The 14112-nt window shown below is 39.8% G+C and overlaps 1 protein-coding gene across 5 annotated transcripts in view; it reads left to right on the top strand.

Moving 5' to 3' along the window:
• The window catches only part of SCAPER (S-phase cyclin A associated protein in the ER), a 165846-nt gene that overhangs the window by 135175 nt on the left and 16559 nt on the right, over nucleotides 1-14112 (top strand). For all 5 annotated transcript variants that reach the window (XM_037393738.1, XM_037393734.1, XM_037393735.1 and 2 more), the window contains 2 exons: nucleotides 5961-6198; nucleotides 9268-9417. In XM_037393738.1, the coding sequence (XP_037249635.1) occupies nucleotides 5961-6198; nucleotides 9268-9417 (388 nt within the window). The remainder of the gene's footprint in view (nucleotides 1-5960; nucleotides 6199-9267; nucleotides 9418-14112) is intronic.

Raw genomic sequence — 14112 nt, 5'->3', positions numbered from 1 at the left:
GTTAATGCCTTATTTAATTTTTGCCCAGTTCGTACTAACCAGTGTTAATACGAACAGCAGGAGGAAACTGTCGGCAGTAGTGCAGTGTTGTAGGGGTTAACCGCTAGGATTCTCCCTAGGAGCAGTACAGCAAACTAGCAACAGCACCGGTACAGGGAGAAGAATGAGTTGTTCGTAAGGAGAATACTGCAAATAATAGTCCCTTCAAATTATGTAGCTTCCTGGGACATCAGCTTTTTCAGAATTTTGCTGTTTCCATGATGTAAGAAATGCCTGCAAACTCTCTCGTTAATCTAGGAACACGGAGTGTCATGGCAGTACTGTAACTAAATTGATAGTTACATGTTATCTCAAAACAGTGGTGGAATGCACACAAATCTGGGTCAGCAGCTGAGGAAGCTGTGGATTACCAGCCGCAGTGGCTGAACGCTGCAGGTACCTGCGGTTCGGTCCAGGAAATAGGGACTGTCACGCTACAGGTGGGAGGAGGTGGCTGGTCTGTGCTCAGTTTTATTACAGTAATTAAGGTAATGCCTGTTTTGGCTGCTGGCTGTCTAATGAGATGCCAGTGTGCCTGGATGCTGGTTATGCTTCTCGCCACTTACAAGGGACAGCAAATCCAGCAAGTACTGTGAACTACCTAAAACTTGTGATTGAAGTTACTGAAAGGTTTCAAATCATCGCTTGTACACAGTACCATGATTCCTCATGTAACAGTGTGAGTTATAACAAGGTCTGACAGGTGCTAAATACTTCTTTATGCTTCTTTTATTACTATTTCGCCTCTTTATTTTGACATTTCTTTCTAAATAAAATAGTTTGGAAGCAAAAAGTACAGACGATAGTTTTTAAATCCTAATAATTAAAAAACCCCGAGATTATATTCTAAGCCTTTTGAAAACTCATGTTTCCATTTGGCTCCATGTTTTTAATCAGCAGTATATATTTCAAATATACAAACATCATAATGTATAGCCCTAGAGACGCTTGTCCGCTTGTTAGCTCAGTCAGTTTTTAAAACAACATATTTTCAGATATAAACAGTTTTTTCCTATTGAAGCTTGAAGAAATTGTAGTTTTATACTTGCTCTGTGGAGTATGCTGTTTCTCATCAAGCTGTATTCAATTCCTGTTTTTAATTGATAGTGGTGTATTTTAAGCAAGGAAGTACCACTGTTTAATATCTTTCCTGTGATAGATATGTCCACATTTTTAAGTTCTTAAACCATTTTTGTAAGTCGTAAACCCCATATCAATTGCTGAGACCCCTTGATGGCAGAAGCTAAAAGTCTTAACGGCAACTCAGGATGAAAATTCCCAGCATTTCATTAAACTTTTTAAAATCCTGCAGGTTGTTTGACCATAATGTAAATATTTGCCTGTTTTTCTGTGTTAAATATAGAGACTTGGTAGAGTTTGAAAGCCTATCTGTTTTCCCGGGTATATAAGCCAATGTAAAAAATCTGGTAAGCCTTGCTTCCCTTTGGTGATTGATTGGGGGGGTTTTGTCCATGCTGACTATTTTACTTTGGCAGCTGTTGCAGACACAGAGTAAGCTGCTTTAAATAGGAGAGCTGAAAGGAGGCCCATGTATAAGAATCTCCTCTCTTAACTTTAGTTATGTAAAACGTAGGTTTCTTATATGATGTCCTCATCTGATGATGGGAGGGGTTTTATGGGTTTTTACTTCAGTCTGTGTCCTGACAGTTAGCACTGAATTTTCACTGGGCTGATCTTTGAGGTGGACCAAGAATCTGCTACATGTATGAAATCCACTGTTGTACAGACTTGATGAAATCACTGAAATCGGCATACACAAGGGTTCAATGCTTTATTTTCCAACATCTCATATACCTTTTTTTTTCTATTTTAAAGCCTACAACCAGTATGAATAACATCTTTTACCTTTTTATTGTAAACATTTAGGCTTAAAGTGATTATAACTGACAGTTAAAACCAACAGGAACCAGTGGCTTGTTCATATACACATTAATTGTAATACAGGCAACATCAAGAATAAACATTTTTAGCAGTTCCTTCAATCCACCAAACCTAGCAGACAGATCTATTTATTTTTTGAACAGCTTTGTGCTGTGGTATAACTTTAAAATTCCTGCTCTTTTCTGTTAACAAAAAAAAAAGCTTGCAGCTTGAGTTATTTTACAGTTGACTTTTTTATGTATGTTTTGATTCATTCACTGCACCAGAGCAGCGCAAAATGGTAGAAGGATTTCATCCAGCAAAGTAAGCTTTTTCATATGGAACTGTTTAAAAATAATGATGGAGTGAGAGTCGAAAGCAAGCTGACTTTAACCTTTGGTAATATTGGTCAAGTTTGTCATCGCATATAGTCACAAAAAATTCTGTGAGGTCTCATACACGATAATTAATTTGGAGTTATCATTTGTCCACGAGCGCTTTTTCATCGGTTGTATACTGTTGAAAAAGCTAAGATTGAAATTAGAAATCCTGGTTGGCAACAGGAGCTGTGCTCTCACGTGATACTGTGGCAATAAACATTCTAGTTGTTTGAGAGTTAGTTAAGTGATGGTTAGCACGTTTGGCTACTGCGTTCTGCAAATTAAATAATTGGACATCAGAACATATTATGAAGTGAGGAAGACCAAGGTGTCCACGGACATACAAAGGTGTAAAAGTGGTGGTCCCAGACCTCTCCCTCCTCATACAGCCAGGAGGTTCGTTCCTCGCTTGCAGCCATGTTCACATACCAGCACGACTTGAAACTGCAGCCGGAACCTGCATCAAGGCACAGCTGGTGAGGCAGGGTGGCTCTGCTAGCGCCATTCACACTTAAAGACCACAGAGCCTCAAAATGAAGAATTTGGGCATGGATTCTGGGCGTAGGAAAAGGAAAGTAACACCATAAATTGTTGTGCAGCATAGCCCCACCCAAAACGCACTTAGAGCTCTACTAGTTTTCCACTTTTTTTATTCTTTACAGAGTAAATGTTACGGTCATTACGAGTGTCACAAACCACCAGCTGAATGTTTGTGGTTCTTCTTTTGCAGCAGGTAAATGGCATCAAATCATAGTTTTAATTCTTTTTAATTTACTTCAGCTTGTCTTTCAGTTGGCTACTGCAGGATTAAGCAAACATCCCATTTTTGGAACCTGTGCAGTAAGTTTGGCCACATTTGTCTCCAGCTGGCTCTGGCAATGCCTGCTGCCTTGCAGAGTGGTGGTGGAGGTCTGGTGGGGACTGGTGGTAATGGGTTCACTTGTGTAACAACACAGATCCTAGAAAATGGGCACAGCTGTGTTGCTTTTGTTCTTACCTAAAGTTCTGATTGCTTCTTTCAAAGATTTGTGAAGTAATTGTGCAGTCTTGTGTGAGTTTTGTACAGCATAGGTATCACTGAGAATAGGGCCAGGGCACCAACCCCTGAGGCAGCAGCAGAGGACGCTATACTGAAAGGCTTTTTCGGTAGCAGCAAACACTCACAGACTGGAAATAGAAATAACTTGGAAATAAACGGTACCCGTAAATGCTAATTGCTGGTACGTTCATTCCTTACACTTGTGTTCTAACTGATAAAAAATAGATGTGAGTCATCTGAGCAGCTGCTTTCTAACCGTGAAGGTGTGAGTGGGCAGTGATGGAGGCAGACGGGTGCGAGAAGAGTGAGTTGCGTACAACCCAGATACCACCCTTGGTACTCACCTGGGCTCCGGGCTGTGAGAAGAGCCCTCAAAGGCTGTGGGGAGATACCTCGTAGCCTGAGTGCTAAAATAACCTTCCTAAGTCTCCTGAATCTTCCCTCCTTCACCCACAGCGCGTTGTCCTCCTCGCAGGAGCTGCGCACTGTGTCCCCCCCAGCTGCCAGGCGGTCCCCGCTGGGGGCACAGCAGGAGGCTGCTGGCAGAAGGACCCCGCTACCAACCTGGCACTGCTCAGGTTTTTAGTGCCCACTCGCTACCATACAGAAGACTTGCATCCACAGGAAAACGCAGAGGTGCTGGCTTTCCGTTGGCTGTTACAACTGCAAAGGTGCTGGTGGTCCTTCTTCATACCCCATAACCCCATACCCCATACTCCAGCATAACCATGGTTCCTTCTCTCTTAAAATATTTAAGCTGTATTTGAAGTTAGCCCAGTACCAGGGCCTTCTTTGGGACACAGAGAATGCAGGTTCATTATCTTGCTCTGCCAGTTCGGTGCGAGGAAGCAGTGGCGTGCTGTCACACACAGAAGTTCTAACTGGCAGACAGTGGTGTTGGGTGAGGTCGTGCTTTCTTACCTGCTTGTTTTGCTTCACTAGAAAAAGCGAAAGTGACAGAACAAGATGATGATTGCCAAAACCTGGTGGTTGCTGAATTCGTGGTTTAGTTGCTGCACTGAAGACCAAGTGGCTATATCATAAAACACAGGATTAGCCTGGCAGGGGTCTGTGTGGGAAACCCCACTGGAGCGGAGCGCAGTGTGTAGCAGGATCGTACAGGGCGCTTCTGACGCCGATACTGAAAAGATAACTTGGAGCCGTTGTGGCAAGGAAGAGCTCCTTGCTGGTTCTGCTCAACAATATTCTCAGCCCTCTGAGTGTCCAGTCTTTTCTGTGTTAAACTGAGGTCTTCAAAGTTACAGACTGTTTCAGAAAGTGGTTCTTGTTTCCACTGCTTTACCGTTTACTTTGCTCATATCACCTGGCATATTTTCCTTTAATTATAAAAAGGATATTATATAGACTCAGTCTTTGTAGTCTCTTTTGATATTGACACTTCTTTTTTTTTCTCTTTTTTTCTTTTTTTTTTCCTTTTTTTTTTTTCAAGATGGAGACACAGTAGATGACGTAAAGACCAGATTTGATGTAGCATATCTTCAGTGTTACTGTTCAACTGTATCTTCATATCTTAGTGTTCCCTTTCATTGCCAGTATAGACTAAATGTATTTCCATAATGAAGTTCAGGTGATTTACACGATGGATCTGAATTAGAACTCAGAGTATCTAAAACTTGTTGAATTATTTTTGTGGTTTATTTTGTATTTGCCTGTTTCCCACACATATTTAACTTCCAGAGTAATGACAATCTTAGTCTTCCTTAGTAGTGACTGTCCTGCATCATCTTCTGGATTATTAATAATGTGAAAAAACATGAACTGTGCAAATCATGGAGGGATTATGTTAAGTGCTGTTGAAAGTTTGTATGTGAGAATGGAAAGGGCATCCTGAGTTACTTGCCTGTCTGTCCTGATATCCTTGATAGCCAAAACCCTTCGCCATTCTGTTATGCGCATACCCAAAAGATGCCAAAGCAGCCCAGTTTCCATTTGTACAAGCTGTGATGGTTTCTGTCAAGCATTTCATGCTTATTTGTGCTTCGCTGCCCTACAGTCTCCCATAATAACATCTGACTGAAACAAGTAGTGTGTTTTCTTAACTGCTCAACCACTTCATTCGTAAATTCCTACAGAACTATTTGATTAAGATCATCTGGTCCTAGTAACTTACTTTGCTACTTAGGTAGGCAGCGTGTTCCAGTGCCCGCAGCCCGTCACTGAGGCAGTGAGAGGCTCCAGTTCTCCCACTCCCCTGGTTGCTGTTGCAAGGAAGAAAGACAGGGGTAGGCTTCTGACCGAGACAGAGCTTGCTTGAAGCCCCTGAAGTGCTCCCAAGCCTCCAGCTTTAAAGATGTTGACTTTCTGCACGGTCTGCCGCTGGGATTGTGAACCCGTTTTGGGAGCAAAGACACCAGGGTGTGGAGAAAGATATTTAAAGATACAGCTGCACTGCAATTAAAGAGCGCATGAGACGGTGCCCAGATTATTGAAAGTGTTTCTGGAAATGTTGTGGCTTCTTGACCCGTTAGACATCAGTTTTTTTCCTTTTTAACAGTTTACTGTTTTTCTAACATATGGCTTCTTAGAAGTACTGCATCCCGGGCAGGCGGTCTCCCCCAGTGCTGCTCTCCTCCTCAGATGGCTTTGTGTTTCTTTGACAGATCTTGGAACATATTTGACAATACACGTCAGGACCCCACAGGACTAACGGCAGTTCTGCAGTCTACAGATCTGGTTGGAGTCTTGCATATGCTGTACTGTGTTCTTTTCCATGGGACAATTTCAGATCCAAACACAGCAAGTCCTAAAGACAGCTATGCAGCGAACACGATCCAGGTTGCCATTCAGAGTTTACGTTTCTTCAATAGTTTTGCTGTTCTGGATCTGCCCGCCTTTCAGGTAACAGATGTTTTAAAACTTTTACTTAGTGTGCAAATGTTGATTATTGCATATACTTTTGGACTAAGTTTCATCTTTAAGATCTTAGTTATTGAAGGAACTTCTGCGATTAAATGTTTAGGTTTTCTTCATGCATAGGATTGGTAACTGTTAGTTATTTCCCCCATGTAGCTGTGGCTAACAAATTTAACCAAAAAGTAAAAATGTAGAATACATGGAATGCTGAATCTGATCCATTACTACTTCTGTTGAAAACACCTCACTTTTAGCATAGTACTTTATATATTTGATAAGGCCCCAAAATGTAAGAAAATCTTGGTCAAAAGCAAGAAATCAGTTTTTCTAATGTGAAGCATATTATAACTACAGTTTACATTTGTCAGTGCTTTCAGTGGCCACTTGCTTTAAGGTTGTACAACTGAAACTGAAAATTACTTGATAGGTATTTTTTTTTTTAATCCAAATGAAATTTTATCAACCAGAAATTTGAAATCTAACTTTTTGTAATTTCTATTCATGAAAAACAATCCAAAAAGATTGCATTTAAGAGTCTTGAGAAGGCAAGTCTTTTCTTACCTTTTTTGGTGAACAGATTTCTAGTCTAAGTGAATCATTTTGCCATACAGAGAAGATACAAATACCAGTATAATTCTCAGATAAATTGGCAAAGCTATTGATCATTAATATAAAGCACCTGTCAAAAAGCATTGCTTTGCAAAACACGTTCAGTAGCGTCAATCTTATACAATCCATCAGAATAGGTTTCTGTTTCATTTAATGTAATGTATGTCTAAGTTATACCACACTCCATCTGAAATGCATTAAACTCAGCAAGAGCTTTGCATGAGTAAAGAATGTAGTATAAGTCTCCTTCAGTTTGTGTTTCTTGACTTTGATTTTTAGTACAGCAACAAGTGGTTTGCACGTAGCAACATTCAGCTGTATAGATGCAGCTACAGGATCCAGTCCGGTCAGGTTTTCTTTATAGGGCACAGAAACAGTCTATTTACTGGAGTTTGATGTAAAACAGCTCTTAGGTACACCATCAACTCCCATTTCTTTCTGTAAATGAAGATGTATCAAAGTAGTTCTGTTCTACAGCTTGTTCGGTAGCTCTTGGTTAGAGACTGGTTGTTTATTTGTTGCTGTAGGTAGGACAAGTGTATACCAGAGGAGTGAGACTTGAATTGAGGCAGGGGGAGCTTGTAGGGGAGCCATAGCTCTGCCTGAAGGGCTGCTCCCTGGTGTCTCAGGAAATTACTATTAATTTTTAAAATACAAGCTTCTACTTACGCTGCCTGTATTTTTCCCTCTACCAACTACCATTCTATCTGAAAATTTATAACAAACCATCAGCATTAGTTCCCAAATCCCATGATCTGCATCAGTTTGTTCTACATAAAATGGGGCAAGATAATAATTATTGCATAATAAAACTAACCAGGGGCGATTACTTGATTCAGTTCATCGATGCAGGGCTCCGCTCAGGGAGTATCTGCTTGGCTGTCTTACTGGATTGTAAGCGTAGTATTGTTTGTGGTGGACAGACACACTTGTGTAGTCTCAGCAGCCATCCCTGTCAACGTATTAATGTGATTTGTTTCTGTAATGTTAAAAAAATCAACATACACCTGGGGCAGTTTGCTGTCCATTCTGACCTTGTGGGCTATAGGCTAGCAGACAGCAGAGGAGAAAAAGCGTGGTTTATGTACCGTCTGATTATTATCTCTAAGGAATAGTTTTATCATGTAATAGTAGGACTATAGAATAGGGGGTTTTGATTAGCAGAAGAGGTCTGGTATTCTAGAGTTTGTATTAGCACAGATGGCTCATGGGTATATATTTCATTTAATTTGACAATCTAAACAATTGAAAGATGGTAGTGAGAAACAACGCAGGATCCTGAGCTGATATTAATTCTGGCTAAAAAGGAAGCATAGTTTCCTTGAAAAATTAGTTTAACTTTTATACACAAACTCAGGTGCCCTTTGACCTGTTGTTATCAGGGAAGGTTAAACCCTGAGTGCTAGGTCACAGCATGCGTGGACAGCACTAATTAAATAAGGGTGGACCTGAGAAAATGGCATTATGTGATGTAAAGCAGTAAATGGTGGCTGTATTGTGCATTAAATTTTGAAAATATACTAACTTACTGGAACGCTTGAGGTTCAAGATAGCGAGAATCCACAGCTGAGTATTTTAAATGTCAGTGATTGTACTTTTGCTGGGTAGACTTGCTAAAATTAAACCTTACTACTGTCTGGGATTTATATATATGTACTTAACACAGGCTACAAGGTATAAAATCAAGAAAACTCTTAAATGAAAGAGATTTTCTCACAGGCCTGCATTGCTGTTTCATTAGAGTTAGTAGACTGTCACGCTCATTCCTTGTGCTTTAGTTTTCCCCTTTGACCTTGTGTCGTTCTGTCTGTTTGACATGTTTATTAAATAGAGGCTGTAGGCTGCACAGATAAAATCTAATTCTGAATCTCTACATTACAGCAATTTGCCTCCTTTTAGAAAGCATCCTAAGAAGCTTTGCAGCTGAGTGTTCTCTCCTTTTGGGTGCTTCAAACTTTTTTTAATGTTTGAAAAGTCATTATTTGTTATTAATCTTTGTATTCCATTCAGAGCGTGAATTATTAATGAGTAATGCATTTTGCTCCTTTGCAGAAATGGGGACCGTTTGGTTTCTTTTGCTTATTACTGAGAAATAGTGCTAGCATTGAGTTTTCCTGGAACATTTAATGTGTGTCAAATGAAATGGTCAGCATAGTGTCGCACTGAATGTCAGCTAAGCAGAATCCAGTTTTTCCTGTGTCCTTTTAAAATTTGCATTTATTCTTATTTTTGTGACTTTTAATGCTATAGTCCAGTTGTAATTGGTAAGTTAATGAAAGAAGAGAGCTGATTCTGTCCTCCTCCAAAGTCACCACAACAAAGAACCTAGTCTATACTTTGCCAAAAAAAAAAATCAAAGGGTAAAATTGATGTATATATAATTCACACAATTTCTGTAACGTACTGCTAGACTGTAACTTCTGTTTCTTGGCCTGTTTTTTTCAGTCTATTGTGGGTGCTGAAGGAATGTCCCTTGCATTCCGGCATATTATCAGCTCTCTGCTGTGGTACTGTTCCCAGCATACCTGTGAAGGATTGCTGCACGAAGTCATTATTTGTGTGGGCTATTTTACTGTAAACAACACAGATAATCAGGTAAGGCAAATGGAAAATGGGATCAGAAGTTATCAAGGGGCACATTCAGTCATGGATCCCTCAAGAAAACTAATCCCCTCAATGTTGTTTTTGAAGCGCTTGGGATTCCTGTGCGCACAAATGCATGTGTTTGCCAGAGAAGCTGAAGTTGCATCTTGACACAAAAACATCAATTTTATGTGGCCGTAAGCAAACTCCATATTCTTCCACAGACAATGATGCTGACATTGCACTGATTTTAACTAGCCTTACCCGCTGCCAAGATATACTTAGCAACTGGTATTTTTAATTCCAAGTTAACTTCATGTCAGCTCGATCAGATGGCTGTGGTACCAGCCAGCCAGGCTAGTCTGCCATGAAGACATGTCCTCAGATGCCAATGTAACCTTCTGTAGCCAGAGCCCTCACTGAAGTTTAAGCCATTCTTTCCCTTGAAGCTTTTTAGTAGTAAACCAGATACTCTGTTGAAGAAACAGCAGAAATTCCCGTTCAGCTTCCTTGATTGTTCTCCACTGTTGTCAGTGGACTCTGTAACCTCTCTTGCTAGCATATAAAATAACCCAGACACAAAACTTCAAAAAATATTTCAAATATTTCAGTCTTAACGAGTTTCCTCAGCTTATATAGCTTCTCAGGTTGTATTGGGCAGGGCAGAAGTTGGCACTGGCTTTTGATGTGACTCTGGATGTGTAGAAACTGCGTTATGGTGCCTACGTCTTTGCTATGATAAAATTGAATGCTGCATTCTGTGAAGTTACTCATTTTGTTCTCTCTCCGTACTTGTAACACCTGGTTCCCGCTTTTGTTCAACTTCTGAGGCAGGAGTTTAGGTGGAGGAGCTCAGTGCCCTCGCTTAAACTGACGAGCAGAAGAAAAAAGCGTTACAACTTGTCAGCAAAGGTTTAGAGAAAAGCTGTCCGATAACGTTCTTACAGTTGTTGACTATAATTGGAACGTTATAATATCTTGAAGTTGACAGTGCTGTCAGAAGTATTATATAATTACGTAATGTAATTATATAGTAATGTTTCTGTGGCCCTGGCCACAGCCGGAGGGAGGATCCTGCAGCCTTCCTACCCTGTGCAACCAAGCCCTACGCAGGACCTGGAGCTGACTGCAGGCGATACGTTTTAATATGGGCGCTCTGCAAACCCATGTGGTATTGCTGCCATTTTCCCACTGCTACACAACGGGGCGTGCTGGCATCCAGAAGTGCCAGCAAGCAATGTTGTCTTTTCTCTGCAGTTCAAAAATGTCTTTTCTGGCACACAAGTATAAACAGATGTGATTCATTGCGTGGAGGACTTGCAACTATAAACGTGCCAGGAGTTAGCACGGCAGCGGGATTTCCTACCAGCAATGTCGGAGCGGCCTGTAGCGCCTGTCACTGTTCAGCACTCCAGCCCTGGGGTGCGGGTCCAGCTGCGGCGTGCAGGCGCTGTGCCGTGGCACCAGCTGGCTACGGTGGCTGCCGGCAGGCGGTCAAGAGGCTAAGTGTGTGCAGAATGCCTCTGTCTGTGGGCATGCTTCCCAGCTGGTGACCTTGCAGTGTCTTGGAGTCTTCAGCTCATGCCCTTGGGGTTGAGATCAGGTGCCATCACTGATCTGCCCCTGGGCTGAGTTAATTTTCAAGATTAAAAAGGTAGCTTCTGCAGCTCTGAGAGTCAAGTTTAGGCCCTCGGTTAAACAACCTCAGTGTGTTAGTACTTTTCATACATTAAAAGCGGTCTTTTATGGTGGTTCGCTTTGGTGGTATTGTCCCAAGAGACGTCATGATGTGCTTAACTTTTTATGTAGTTGCTAATGTTCCAAATTAATAGGTTTTTAACAGAGGAAGTGGTATTTTGGTCTGAGGTTTTTTGTTTAAGAAAACATTTTGAGAACCTGAAGTATTCCTCACCTAGGTACTTGCAAAATGTGGAGAAGATTTTTTATTTTTTTTTAGTAAAAGGAAGTATTTTTCCTTTTGCTACTAGGCAAAGCAGTACAGCTTGCTTGGAGTCATTATTTTCAGATACTATGAGTGTTGTGACTTCTAGTAAAGGTATGATGCCTTTCATCAAAAGGGAAGTGCTTTTTATTCATTCAGTTGTGGTTTATTTTTTTATTAGGTTACAGGCTTCCAGTATTTTTCCTTTGCTGTTGATCATCTCAGCATCCTACTAAAAATAAAAAATTGGTCTCACAGTGAAAGTCTTCAATTAGTAGGCTTGAAATCCTGGAAAGAACAGCATAATAAAAATAGATACACCAGACTTGAGGCATGAAAACAAATTTCCGTAGAGCCTAGTGGCTCTTTTTATTTAGAATTTGAACACACTTTAAAGGAATCAGTAACTGACATATTTCAAAGCAGATTCACATTATTCCTGCAGTCAAATGTACATTTGTTTTGAAATGTTTGTAGTTTACATAAGTCCTTTCCTCTTTAAATTTCTGTTCCTTATTACAAACCTTTGTATGTCTTCATTCCTTTCAACTCTCAGAAAAAAAAAAGAAAAAAAAAAAAGAGTAAATAGTTGTTTGGAGTTTCCGGTATGCCTTTTGTGATACCCACATCAACAGATAAATATACAAAATGGCATACTGGAATAAAGAAAAAAGGGCATTATATTGTTCAAAAAAGTTGCAGTTTCCCAGTTTGGAGAATAGATAGATTTCTAAAAAGGAAATTTTACAGCCTGTCAACCTCAACATTGACCTTCTGTAGTAGTACTGTGATTTAAGTAAGTGAATTATTACCACTATGCAGTCAAAATAATAAAAGGGCAATTTCCTAAATATTTCACATTCATAGAAGAAAATCTTCCAAGAGCATCATATGCCAATCATTTAATGTAATACAGGTTTGTCTGGGTTTATTACATTATCTGCAGAAGCCTTTATATTTAGTTGAATGGCAGATTAAAGGAAGGTTCTTTCCCAGCTTCAGGCTCTTACTTCATTGCAGTTCCCAGGAGCCCCAGACCAGAGTGGGGCCTGACGGTGGCTGGGGTCCCAGCTGGTGTTTTCACCGTGGCTGGCTTTTGGTCCAGGCCCAAGTGATTCTGTCGAGGAGCAGTGAGGACAATGGATTCCTAAGGAACACATTCCTCAGTGTTTTGTTAGCGCTTACTCTGTTTATTTTAAAAAGACTACAGTTTTTCTGACTCTGCCCACATACAATATATTAGTAATATTCCTTTCCTTTTTTCATATTTTAACATTCATAAAGGTTTTTCAGGGCAGCTGCTGTCACTGAAGAAATAAATCAGTTATGAACTGAAAATTTCAAAAACCAAAGAGTGTTTCTTTAATATTTTAAACTCTTTAACATCCTTAGTCAAACCTAAACTGCGCTGTCTGTTCTCTGTTGGCACGTGAACTTCTGCTTGCTAGAGTTCAGCCGCCTGCCTTTCACGAGATGGCATCCTGTAACCATGCCACGGCAGAGCTTGGCTTCATTAGGCATCTGCTTTGCATGAAGTATGATCAAGGAAACGGAATCTCTTTTTTTGGCCACCATTTAATCTACTAACAAGCCAAAACAGGTCCCATGATACTAAGGATAGACATGTAAAACTAAACTGCATAATAAAAATAATGTCCAATCTTTCAATGAGCCAACCATACTATATCAGACTATAGGATTACAGTTTCTAATTAAAATGTTCCTGTTACTTAAAAATATCCTTCTATTTCATTACATTTTTATTTCCTTTCATTGTTTGATTTAATTATTATAATGAATATAATTAGCATGTGCTGTCAACTTGCTTCATTTGCATATTATATTGGATAATTGAATGTGGTCCTGTAATTAAATTAACGTGAATGACGGACGAGTTGGCTTCTTTCACATTGCAGTATTGGGAATAAAAATCTTTCCGTAGTCATTGCAGTTAGTGAATATTTTTCATATGAAAAGTCATCACAGATCAGATCCTCAGACTCAGCCTGACCGGCTCCAAAAGAAGTTGCATTGTTTGTTTGTATTGCTGTGTATTTATTTAAATAAAAATAGCTTTTGTTCTTTCAGCCTTTGACACAGACTGTATTTAGAGTGTTCTGGAAAAATCTCACTAACTTTTGGGATTTGTAGGATATGGAACTGTATACTTCTAAACTCTTGAACTTCTAAACATGTTATCACTAGCTTGCAAACCAAAATCTCTGTGAAATAGCTAGGGAAAAGCGTATGCAACTTCTAAAAACTTAATTACGAACTTAGGGTTTGTAGATAGAAGCAAAAACTTCTCTTAGAATAACCAATACAATTGGAAAAATTTGGATACACAAACCACATTGTCCTTGAAGAAGGGTTTTCATCCCTGGAAGTTTGTCTTCCAGTTGCCAAAGTCTAAATTCTCTGTCCTAGACACTTGTGTCCATAAGCATGAGACATTATTCTTACTGCACACTTACAAATAATTGAAATGTTGATCTCTAATAATCCATATGTTGAAAATAGAAGCATACAGAATTAGATTTGATAGTGTTATTCACATACTAGAAATTTATCCTTGCTATATAAATGAGGAAAAATTACCACAAGGCATGTTTTGGGCATAGTAGGTAGCTCCAGTCAAAGGAATGAGCAACAGTAAGATTACAGGATATTCTGGGAGAGGGATTTCTCCTATCTTAAAAATGGAAGATGTCACATAGCAGTATCACAGGTATAAATACAATGTTGAAAGAAATTAAAACATTGTA

Source organism: Falco rusticolus, chromosome 7 (genome assembly GCF_015220075.1).
Source record: "Falco rusticolus isolate bFalRus1 chromosome 7, bFalRus1.pri, whole genome shotgun sequence".
Taxonomy (NCBI): domain Eukaryota; kingdom Metazoa; phylum Chordata; class Aves; order Falconiformes; family Falconidae; genus Falco; species Falco rusticolus.
Note: the sequence above shows the minus strand (reverse complement) of the source record. Positions and strands in the feature narration are given on the sequence as shown.